This window comes from Cnephaeus nilssonii (genome assembly GCF_951640355.1).
Source record: "Cnephaeus nilssonii genome assembly, chromosome: 5".
Taxonomy (NCBI): Eukaryota; Metazoa; Chordata; class Mammalia; order Chiroptera; family Vespertilionidae; genus Cnephaeus; species Cnephaeus nilssonii.
The window spans coordinates 49,540,285-49,552,599 of NC_137076.1; the positions used below are offsets into that span (position 1 = coordinate 49,540,285).

Sequence of the window (12,315 nt, forward strand, 5' to 3'; positions counted from 1 at the left end):
TTGCTGCAGCTAGACTTTTCTCTCTAATTCTAGGCTCCAGTATCCATCTGATATCTTTTTGACATCTTCACTTCAAGGTCTGATATCTTAAAACCAACATGTTTAAAACTGAGTTCTTCATTTTCTTACCTGCAAACCGGTTTTACTTACAGCCTTCCCCATCCAATAAACAGAAACTCAATCCTTCCAGTTGCTCAGGCCAAAAACCTTGAAGTCATTCTGACTTTCTTGACATGCCATTTGTGAACAAATCTTTCATTTTATGAACAAATCTTATTGACACTACCTTTAAAATATATCAGAACTGAGCCACTTCTCATCACTGCTCCTGTCTCCACTGCCACTACCCTGCTCTGAGTGACTTTCATCTCCCACTGCATTACTCTCCTAAATAGCTTTCCCCCTTTCATCTTCTACCCATATAGACTATTCCCAACCAGCAGCCAAAATGATCCTTTGAAAATGTAAGTTGGATTGTGTTATTCTTCTGCAGTGCTTCCCCATTTCACTCCAGGGTAAAAGCCAAAGTTCTTACAATGTCCTATGAGGCCCTACATGATCTGCACTCCCCTGTCCCTGCCTGCCCCAGTCCTGGTCTCACTATGCACTCCTTACTCTCTTTACCTTGCCCCTTTTCTTATTTCCATAGCTCTTTCCATTGTCTAACGTGCCTCATACTTTCATGATTTGTTATGTGTATCCCCCTCCCCCTCTTCCAACGCCACACGGTAGACTCCAAGCTCTATGAGGACAGGGATCTTTGTTTTGTTTATTGATGTATTCCAAGAGCCTAGAACAGTGCTTGGTACATAGTGGGCCATCAAGAAATATTTGCCGAATGAATTAGTGAAAGATAGTATTTTTAAAAATGAATCAGCCTTTCAGAAATGTGTCAGGAAAGAGTTATGAAGAGAAACACAATAACTAATGATGTTTGCCTGCTGTTCTTATGTGATATATATGATATATATATAGAGAGAGGTTTTGTAAGGCTTAATTTGGTAACCTGATTTTTTTACTTAATGAATTTACTGAGATATCATTTACATGTCATAAAATTCACCCACATAATTGTATACTTCAGTGATTTTTAGTAAATTTCTAAAGTTGTACAGCCATTTTATCAAAGTTCCCTTGTGTCCATTAGCAGTTAATTTCACCTCCTCTCCTAGGTACCCTGATTTTATTTGCTATTTTTTGGCTTCCAAGTCTCGGAAGAATAATTTATACAGTAATACCAATATGGCCTTGTGTTCTTAAAAATTATAAATTTAAACATGAAATTAAATATTCATTGCTAAATGCAGGAAATGATGTGGAAACTTAATGAAAAGATGAGCTTGAGAGTCAGACATGCCTCTTATCTGGCTCTATCATTTACCAAGTTATCCAACAGAGGAGATCATTTCTTAGCATTTTATTTGGAGGTGTCTGCTGAACCATGTTTACTGAATTTTTGGTGCTCATCTTTGACAGAGCTTTGACACCAGGGAGGTAATTTCCCACTTTTTTGTTAAATTCATAGTGACCATCAGAAAGTTCTGAATTGCCTTTAATCCTACATTGGCATATACTATACTGTGAGACTTCTAAAGAAGTGTGGGAGGGGGCATTCACTGTATCTGTATTGCAGCCTGAAAAGCCTAACCTAAATTATCTTTAATAAAGTCTTTTTCTGTTTTTTGTTCTTTTCTTTTATCTACAGATGCACAAAGCAGGGTCACCAGAAGCCTGTCGATTCAAAAGATGATAGTACTGAAAAACACTGCCCAGTGACAGTGAATCCTTGGCACGTGAAGAAAGCTTTTAAAGTCATGAACGAATTAAGAAGGTATCATTACATTAACATACATGTAAACATGGGTGTCTTCCCTTTAATTTTCAGCTGTTTATAGTAAATACACTCCTCTTGCCTCATTGTTGCTTTTTAAAAGCCTTTTCTGCAAGTGTTTTAAAGGAAGAAAGAGAGCAAATAATTGATTAGAAGTGTGAATGGTAGCCATATTGACCTTGTGGCTATTATGAATTGAGATGTTCTGTAAGCAGGAAATACATAATGGATTTCCACGATTTAGTACAAAAGAAAGAATGGTAAATAATTACTAATAAGTTTTAAAATGTTGATTACATTTTGAAATGATAATATATTGGATATTTTGGGTTAAATAGAATTATTATTGAAATTTGTTTCACTGTTTCTTCTTAAATGTAATTACTAGAAAAGTGTGATTTGTGTTATATTTCTGTTGGACAGTGGTAGTCTAGGGTTCCTAACTTGTTATCACAAAGAATATGGAAAGAAAAGTTTTAGAGAAGAATGTAACTCTCTCTTTGGTGGTGGTGGTAGTAATTTTAGGAACCTACCCATTGCTTAGGTAATTCTCAAATGTGTTAAGAGTCACTGTAATGAAAAGAGTGACTTTAAAAGTGGATTGAAATATGAGTAGCTTTTCTTTTTTTAATTAAGAGACTAATGTATGTATGAACAGTATTGGTTTTGTTTTCTTAGCATTTTGTGGAAGACATTTTCCCCCCACATATTTAAAAGTTTGGGCTAAAAAGGGAGTGACTTAAACGTTCCCTTAATGTCTCTGTGCTATGTCTTGTTTGTTCATTTGTTCTTTAATTAAATTAAAGAGTTAATAACTTTATCTACTGGTGGGAATGCAATGGTGAGCCAAAACAGACATGGTTGCTGTCCTCATGGGGCTTATGGTTGACAATAGGAAGCAGGCATTAATCAGTCAAAGAATCATATAAATAATTCCAGTGGCAGTAAGTGCTATAAGAAGGGATATGGAGGCAGATAACAAGGCTATGAAGGAAGGCTTCCCTGAGAAGATGGGCATAATTGTGCTGAGATCTGAAAAGAAATAGAGGTAAGGAAATAAAGTCTAGATGGAGTGAGAGAGATTAGAGAACTGTGTTCTAGCTGGAGAATAGCAGTGCTCAAGTCTATGATGGACGGGAGCTGGCCTCACTGGAGGACTCAGGAGCAGCTGGGGCACAGATGGCCAGGAGGTCATGGCAAGAGAGGAGGCTGCGTGGGTAGGTGAGGGCCAGCATTCTTAGGACCTTATGCATTTTGTTCTTAATCAGGAGTTCCTGGGAGAAAGCCATTAAAGAATTTTAAGTAGTGATGTGACATGATCAGAGTTGTATTTTGCAAAGAGCACACTGGCTTCTGGGTGGAGAGTGGATTGAAGAGAGAGGGACAAGAGAAAGTTAAAATGAATATTGGATGTTTGATTTGCTTCCTTCCTAGTCTTACTCTGACAACATTTTCAATAAGCAGGTTTTCATTTAGTCTTTGGGAAAAAAATGTAGCTGGGATTACCCAGCAGGTTTGGCCATGCTGTTTCAGTATTTTAATCCCATTGCAACAGTAATTATTAGAATGTAAAATGCAGTGGTTCCTAAGTGGAATTGAAAGAAAAGTAAGAATATAGGTTATTTTAAGACAGATCTTTAGTGGCTTTTCTTTTCCTTTGAAAAGTCTAGAAAGACTGGCTTTAAAAAATATACATATTTTTATTGATTTGAGAGAGAGGAAGGGAGAGGGTTAGTGAGATAGCTACATCCATAAGAGAGAAACATTGAGAGAGAAACATCGATCGGCTGCCTCCTGCTCACCCACTACTGGGGGACTGGGAATCAAACTGTGACCTCCTGGTTCATAGATCGATGCTTAACAACTGAGCCATGCCAACCAGGCAAGACTGACTTTTAATAGTCCTATTCACATTTCTTCCCCACTTCCTTGGCGTGTGGTAGCTGTGGCCTTTACCAGTGTTGTGTGAGTGCCTCTCTTTGAGCCTTAACTATAAAGTGAGGGGCGTGGACGGGATGCAGCCTAAGGTTCACTGTGACTCTGACATTCCCGGAGCCCATGAGATTTTTTTCCTGCTTACCTGCAGGCCAAGTGTCCTTGCCTCCTGCTAGGATTATTTAGCTGTAGCTTTCATTCGCCTATTTGTTTCATTTTGGGCGTGAACTATATGGCTGTGAAGTAGTACCTTCATGTTTTTTGTGTTGCACCATTTCAGTAGCTAGTGTATCACCAGTCGGGTAGTTGATACTGATTTTCAGAACAAAGAATGACCTTTGAATAGCTGGAGAGTGTTGGCTGCCAGGTGTATAGCCAGGATTGTATAAAGAAGTCATCAACTGCTAGTGTTTTAAAAAATGAACTCTCTTTGGGATTCACTATCCCTCCTCCCCTCTCTCCCCCCCCCCCCCCCCCGCTTTTTTTTTGTATTTGATGCCATTCTCTTCTCTCTTACCCCTTATAGGCATTGGAGTAACTCTTTAAAAAAAAAAAATCTCTGAAGAGGCCTACTCCTTGTACAGCTGAAAATCACTTCTTATTTCCTGTCCTTGCATCAACTTCCTGCTGCCAGGAAAGGGTGGCTGAGAGTGGTTTCCTGACTTCTGGGAAAGAGCTTCCTTGTTCTCACCACTCTGCTCTTGGGCTGCCCCTCTAATTGGTAGAATAACAGTTGTCTGCCAGAGAGTCCTGTGAATTTTTGCCTGATGGAAGTGAAATTTGAGGAGTAAAAGTCACTTTTCTTCCAATTATAGTTGGTGTAAAGTGTGGTTGTGGGAGTGGGAGAACAGGAGTTTTGTAAGGTTTAAGTTAAAGAATTAATATAGACTAGTTTTTGGAGGTTTTTTAGACAGGAGGCCCAGATATAGCTCTCTTTCCCAGCCCCATGTGAGCATGAATAACTTAAAATTACTTCGTTTAGAAATCCTGCAGTCACTACTACACAGTGCATTCAACAAGTATTTGTAAGCACAGTTCTCCTTCGAAATCAGCTAACATGCCCAAAAAGGCTGCATGGGAGCCAAAAACAGTGTCAGACTTGCCCATCCCCTTCCAGTGTCTAGTACTTCAGGAGATGTCAGAGAAGGGGATGAGGTGGTGGATTTCTCCTGTGAGAATGCTTTTCAGCAAAATGAGCTCTTGCCTCTTTTTTTTTTTCTTCTTTTTTTTTTTTAATTTCTTGCCTTCTTTTTTTGTCCTAACACCTGATGCTGTTCCAAGATGTCCTGGGGCACATTTCTAGGCTGTGGTCTGTGTTTGCCTTGTGGACTCTGACTAAGAGCACATTTCACCAGCCTGGCACCTCGATTGTTACTTGAATTCCCTGCCATGTGGCAGGAAGTGCCTCCAGATTTTCTTTGGCACCCAAGGAAGAAAGGTGGACAGATGCTATGTCAGCTGCCCACCACCCCCACTTCCAGTGGAAAGTAAATTCTTGTTTCATGTGACTACTAATTATTTTTGATATCTCAGAGCCTGATGGCACATTTTACTTTAAGAAGATATATATACAACAGTGATAAGTTTTTCTAGTCTTAAGAATTCATTCATTTTATATCAGAAAATCGAAGAATGTCTTGGTATGTTTAGGCATGTTTTATTAATTTTCAAAGCAGTTTTATTTCTCCCCCCCCCCCCCACCCCCGAGAAGGACCCATTCTCATGATGTCATTTCATTTAGGAGATGGAGTGCCTTTTATTTTTCTGTGCCATCTGAGTTTTACATAAGGTCTGTGTAACTCCTGTTCTTCAGATTTGAGCTTAGAAGCAACTTCTTTCCAAAGCCCCCATAGAGTTGGCCTCTCTTGTGTGTTCCCAAACACCCCAAACTTGCGCCATCTTAATAGTCATCGGTTTACTGTGTAATTACCTGTTAGCTTGTCTGTTTTCCCTGCTCGACTGTAAATTCCTTGCTATCATGGACATTATCTTGCTTATTGTGGTAAACTGACATAGTGCTTGGCACCCAGTTAGCCACACTGGATATGAATGGGTAAATGCAAATTATGCTAAATAGCAACTGTATCTCATTATTTTGAAAGCCTTTTCCTTCCACAGTCCATTCACTCATTAGATTTTAAGTAATAACATAAAATAGAGGAACATAAACTCACCATGTAGACTGGGCATGGGCTGCTGAAACAAGTTTCTCTTATTTTTATTGCCAGACTTTTTGTTTGTTGCTCCTTTCTCCTCACCCCAGAGTCATTCAACTTGTGAGCATGCACATTTGGAAAGAGTTAAGGGCCAGACTCAGTCGACACAAACTGGCTGAAATCTAAGAAGATGGGTCAGATCTCTCTCGTCTTTGTGTGCAGTTTTAAAATCTAGAGACAAAACAAAAATTGAACACTGAAACTATGTCTTTTTAAAATATATATATATTTTATTGATTTTTTACAGAGAGGAAGGGAGAAAAATAGAGAGTTAGAAACATCGATGAGAGAGAAACATTGATCAGCTGCCTCCTGCACACCCCCTACTGGGGATGTGCCTGCAACCAAGGTACATGCCCTTGACCTGAATCAACCTGGGACCCTTCAGTCCACAGGTCAATGCTCTATCCACTGAGCCAAACCAGTTAGGACTGAAACTATGTCTTTGAATTGCAATGTGGCCCTTAGACTCCATGTGACCTCACCCAGGGTGTGGCTTAACACTACTAGTTTGGGAATGTTTTTACCTTACTAGTTAACATCAGTTAATAAGCTAATTGTGTGACACCCAGCAGGTGTTATGCTACAAGGATTGGATCAATGAGTAATTGTAATTGAAACTGAATATAATTAATTATGTGGTTTTGAGGTGTTCAAATGTAATTCTACTTAAGTTCCATCTTGAAGCTAGAGCACTAAGTGGGATTACTGATGAGGAAGACAGGCATAAAGATGCACGTGACTGATGTTTGAGTTGTGTCCAGATACCCCCTCCCGCCCCCCACAGTAGGAAAATGCAGGTGACCCTCTTGAGAGACTGTGCAGCTCTGCGGACTGCCTGCCGTCCCACCCCCTCCTCTCCGTTGTTCACACCCTCTGCCTCTTCACACTTCTTGTTCCACACGTCCCCATTGGGCTCCACTGCTTCAGGTCGCCATGCAGCAGCACATTCTGTTCTGTCTTTTTGGAGTTCTCTTGCTCCTTCTTCATCTAGCTAACACTGACTTGTTTTTAGAACTCAGCTTAAGGTCAGTAACTTTAGGAAGCTTTTTCTGCCCCTCAGTCTGATTTAGATACTCCCCTATTTCCAAAGCATCTTTACAATGGTTCTACTCTATTCTGTAATCTTTGATTCTCAGTCCTTTCTGCTAGTCTCAAGCAGAGATGATCCTGCAAGGTCTTGTTGAATGAGCAAATAAACTTCGATTTTTCTAAATATTCTTGTAGAGGTAGTGCTAAAAACTGCCTAAAATTGGGCCTTTATAAACTATACTGTATAGACAACTTTAAAAATAGTTTTTAGTATATATTGTGTCACATAATAAATTGGTGTTATTTATAACTTACACATTTATAATTCATACAATCTTTCTTTTTTATGTTAATCCTCACCTGAGGAAATCCTTCTATTGATCTTCAAAGAGAGTGGAGGGGAGGGAGAGAGACAAAGAGAGAAACATGAGAGAGACACATCAGTTGGCTGCCTCCCACATGTGCGCCAACCAGGACTGGGGATCAAGCCTGCAACCAAGGCACTTGCCCCTGACTGGAATCGAACCTTCAGTTTTCAGGCTGACACTCTCCACTGAGCCAAACTGGCGAGGGCTAATTTATACTTTCTATTCCCTGTTTTATTCAAACTGTAACACATCTTAAAACCACACAACTTTAGATGGATTTGTATAGTGGTTAAGAGACCTCTGGAGCTTGTCTGTGTGGATTTGAATCTTGGTATTGCCACTAGATAGACTTTAGGCTGATTATTCATCTTTTTTTTTCAATCCTCACCCGAGGATATTTCTCCATTGATTTTTAAGAGAGTGTAGAAGAGAGGGGGGAAGGACAGAAACATCGATGTGAGAGAAACACATCGATTGGTTGCCTCCCGCACACGCCCTGACGCGGGCCCGGGCCAGGGAGGAGCCTGCAACCAAGGTACATGCCCTTGACCGGAATCGAACCTGGGACCCTTCAGTTCGCAGGCCGGCGCTCTATCCACTGAGCCAAACTGGCTAGGGCTGCTTATTCATCTTTAACCTTGGCTTCCCCAGCTGTACATTTTTGGGGTAAAAATCAGTCCTATCTACCTCATAAGATTGTGGTGGGGTCTGAATGAGATAATATGTACAGGTAAAGCTCTTGCATAACATCTTCCTGAAAACACTGCTGATGTTTCTCACCCTGGTTATTTGTGAACCCATGCAATTCGTAGAATTGCAGAGTGGTTGTATATTCTCAGAGCAGATGGTAGACGTTGTCAGTTCTCCGCACTGACGGAAGAATCACAGATTAGTGATGTGGAGGAATGACAGCTTCGTGAGACATTATGCCACCTTTTATGACTCTAACGTGGGACCTGCCTGATGTCTCATACAGCATCGTGAGCCATTACATCAGCACCACCCATGAGCTATACTTCAATCTGAAGGGCAGAGCAGGCTCATCACCGGTGAGGCCCACGACAGCAGTCATCACCGGTGCCAGGGGCCGTGATGTTTCTTATAGTTTCTCCTGTAAAGAGAATAGATGCGAATAAGTTCTCTGAAAGTTTTTTGCATGAACTCCACAGAAACAAGTTTGTAAACAGTGTGGAAAAGTGGAAAACTAACAGGACTTGGTTAAACTCTTGTGAAAATGTTGCTTATACGCTTCTAGAAACTTACAGAAGCAGGCAGGCCACCCTTGGAGGAAATAGGCAGAATAGTAGAGGTGGGGCCACGTGTGACTTATGCATGCTATTCATACAAATTCAGTGCTCAGAGAGTTGAGGTGCCATGAAAGGCTTGGTTTCCCCACACCTGTTTCAGCCATTGGTAACATGACTATGAGTCACTTTTAGAGTTGGTGCCTTCTTGCTTGTTCTGGAATAAGCATCAGCAACCTTTCTTTTTCTTTCTTTCTTTCTTTCTTTTTTTTTTTTTGCCAAAAAGACACTTTTATTTAGCAAAAGAATCTCACCGAGCAGCTTGTATAGCATGTAAAAAGTGCTTACCCCACATACCCGTGAATGAATTAAAATGGATAGTTTAGAATTGGAGGTAGGTTTGCTGAATAATGGCTTAAGGCAAAATAATGGTTTAGGATAACAGAATGCTTTTTAATTTTATATGTGGAAATATTTTCGGGCCTTGAGGCATGAGATATTTTGCATTGATTAAGTTAAGTTTCAAATGTCCAAATGCCTTTAAAGCAGCAGGTGAAATTATATTTAATTCTACCTTCGTGATGACCCAGGGTCATTTTGAATGTGTGTATTTTTGGTACTTCGACCCAGTTTAGTTTTCTACATGTGTTTTATCTTGTCTTTATCTTAATGTCAGACTGCCATTTGCCATTTCTGCTGATGCTGTTCTTAATTTAAACATTCTCTCTTTGTACAGTCCATTGATGGTTTGCTGCCAGTAATTTCCTTTAATTTGTGGAATCAGTAATCAAGGTTGGAAATACTTCTCTGTTAAACAAAGGCAAGATTCTGAGTAAGGGCCAAGGCATGTCGGGCCTTTGCCACAAGAGTTTTCTACGTTCTTCCTGTTTAGGAATCCTTTTCTAAAGGATGGTAGCTTTTAGTTAGTCTCAACTTTAAAAAAAAAAAAGGGCTTTTCCTGTAACATTTTTGCATAGGATGCTCAGGACATTTATTATTGGTATCATTAAATTTTTTTCTCTCTGCTTTGTAAACAGTCAAAATTTGCTGTGTGATGTCACAATTGTGGCAGAAGACATGGAAATCTCTGCTCATAGAGTGGTGCTGGCCGCCTGTAGTCCTTATTTTCACGCCATGTTTACAGGTATGAGATATTTTAGTTATGGGTATTTTTAAAATGTATGCAGATCTGGGCTTTTCTTTCTGTATTTTTTAATTAACATTTACTTTTATGAAGTGAAGCATTGAAATGCAAGAGAACTCTTGCTTTTTTCCAGATTCCTCATCTTTCATTGTTGTAATCATGTTGTGTATGTATACATTACATACTCATACAATTTTACCCTCCATTTTCTTCCTGTACATTTATATTTACATAATGTCAACTCAGTTTACCTTCTTGCCATTTATAACAGCTTTTGGCATTTTATTATTTTGGCAAAAAAATCTTTCACTATTTTACACATTTTCAATTGATTCTCATGTTAGTTTCCTCCAAAGAGATGATTATTTAATGTCCTTTGATTTGGAAAAACTTAGAAAATAGGGTGTATACTTAGATATCTGTAAAAATATATAAAGAATGATTTTAGTTCTTCTGGGAAAAAAGTAATTTGTGCCTGCCACACTTAAAGTCTTTAGTTTCATTCTTTTAAGAAAATTTAAACATAAAAAATTTTAAACAAATAAATGAAGTTCCAACAATGAGCATGCAATCTTAGAGTGCTGGTAGGTGCAATAAAGTACTTATAAATACAAGTGTAGCAGTACAAAAGAGGACAAACACAAAGTTATTCATGCTTTAGAAATTATGTAATTCCTGTGGTTAACAGTGTTACTAGGTTACAGAACGATGTAAGAGTGCTTCCTGCCCCAGTAGCTTATTGTGTCACTGGGGCGATGAGGTGTGCACAGTTAAATACGTAATAGTGTAAGGAAGATCTGTGTGCCCAGAGCAGTGATGCAGATGGGGAGGACTGAGATGGGCAGCATTGAGAGGGGGATCTGACATTACCTGAAAACTGATGGAAATAAAGGGTTTACACAGCTGAAGATGAGTGTAGAAGGCCATGTGGAGAGAATGGGCTTAGTGTTTTGGGTATAGAGAGAAGTCTGGAGGTCCCCTCACTTTTCAGCCTATTGAAGTCTTGCTGTTCCTGAACTGAGTCAAATAATCCAGAACGTAGGAAGGATGGCTGAGCAGCTGTGAGCCAGGTTGGGATAGTGATTTGGAAAGATGCGTTTACTGAGTGATTTGAAAAGGCAATACTTACAAAGTGGAATAGTCAAATTTTTATGTCGGGGGGGGGGGGGGGGGGGGGGGGGGGGGGCGGGGACAGGGGGTGGTTCCTTCAGTCTCTTGATTTACATCTCTTGAACACTTTAGTAAACAGAATCTCCAGGCTTATAAGAGGAGGATTCGATTTGAAACGTGCTGGTTTAATTTAGGAATTCCCTAATAAAATGCTGTTCTCTGTAAGTGTCCTTCCTTCAGATGTCACTGCTATTGCCACTTCCTTGTCAGAATTACCAGACCTTTTCGATCATCAGTCACTTTATCAGTCTGTGCTTGACTCTATCGCTTTATCAATCTGTGCTTCAGTTTTCCCATCTGGAAAATTGGGATGATTTTCACATATATGATCTCATTTAATCTTTGCAAAATTACTAACTTCTTAGGGTTTTTGCAAAGATTAAATGAGATCATATATGTGAATTTCGTAGCACTTTGCTTGGCACATAGAAAATGTTGGTAGTAATTATCATGCCTATTATTATTAACTAGAGGCCCAATGCACGAAATTCGTGCAAGGGGCTTGACCCTTGCAGCCCCGGCTACATCAGCCGACCCTCCCAGCCTCTCGTAGCCTCAGCTGGCCCTCGCAGCCCCGGCTTTGTCTGGAAGGATGTCCAAAAGGTCGTTTGGCTGTTCGGTCTAATTAGCATATTAGCTCTTTATTACATAGAATATTATTTACTCTCAATTCCTAAATGGGATATTCTGTAAGAATTGAAGATTGAGAAAGTCTTAGACAATTTTGATAAATATTGTCATTTCCATAGTTACAGAAATACAATGATCAACTTAAAACTACAAGATTAAGGTTAGTTTCCTTTCCTCTTAAAAGGCAACACTTTCTCAGCCTTAGATATCCAGAGACATGGATGCTGGAGATGGCATTCTTATGTCTTTATCTTTCTTCTGTTTCCTTTATAATTTACACTTCAGTTTCCCTTATTTAAAAATTTTTTTTTGTCCAGTGGTTCTCAACTCTTCATGTTTTAGTTGACATGCAATTTATGAATATGGAGCTTTGAGTCTATTAATTATTCAAAGCTCTGATAAGACATTTGAGTCTTTTATTCCTAGTGTATCTCAGTTTACTTACAGGTGGGTACTTCTTGCAGTTCAATCTATTTCTGCCTGAGAATACTTGGTCAAATTTTAGACTGCTGTGTGCTAAGGTGGATGCAAAACAGGGATACTATGTTAATTTCTGGCACATATAAAATGTGAACTGATTACCTCCGTTGGGTGTGGATTTTTTTTAAACAATTTTGTTGAGGCATAGTTTACATAGAATTGACCCATTTAAAGTGTGGAGTTCAGTGATTTTTAGTAAATTTAATGAATGGTACTATCATCACCATAGATATATTTTAGAACATTTTTATCCCTACATAAAAAT

At 39.3% G+C, this 12,315-nt stretch overlaps 1 protein-coding gene across 1 annotated transcript in view; it reads left to right on the top strand.

Moving 5' to 3' along the window:
- Window positions 1-12,315, top strand: part of KLHL2 (kelch like family member 2) — an 81,600-nt gene that overhangs the window by 11,906 nt on the left and 57,379 nt on the right. Inside the window, exons 2-3 of the mRNA XM_079772550.1 lie at window positions 1,706-1,831; window positions 9,664-9,770. Of these exons, the coding sequence (XP_079628676.1) occupies window positions 1,706-1,831; window positions 9,664-9,770 (233 nt within the window). The remainder of the gene's footprint in view (window positions 1-1,705; window positions 1,832-9,663; window positions 9,771-12,315) is intronic.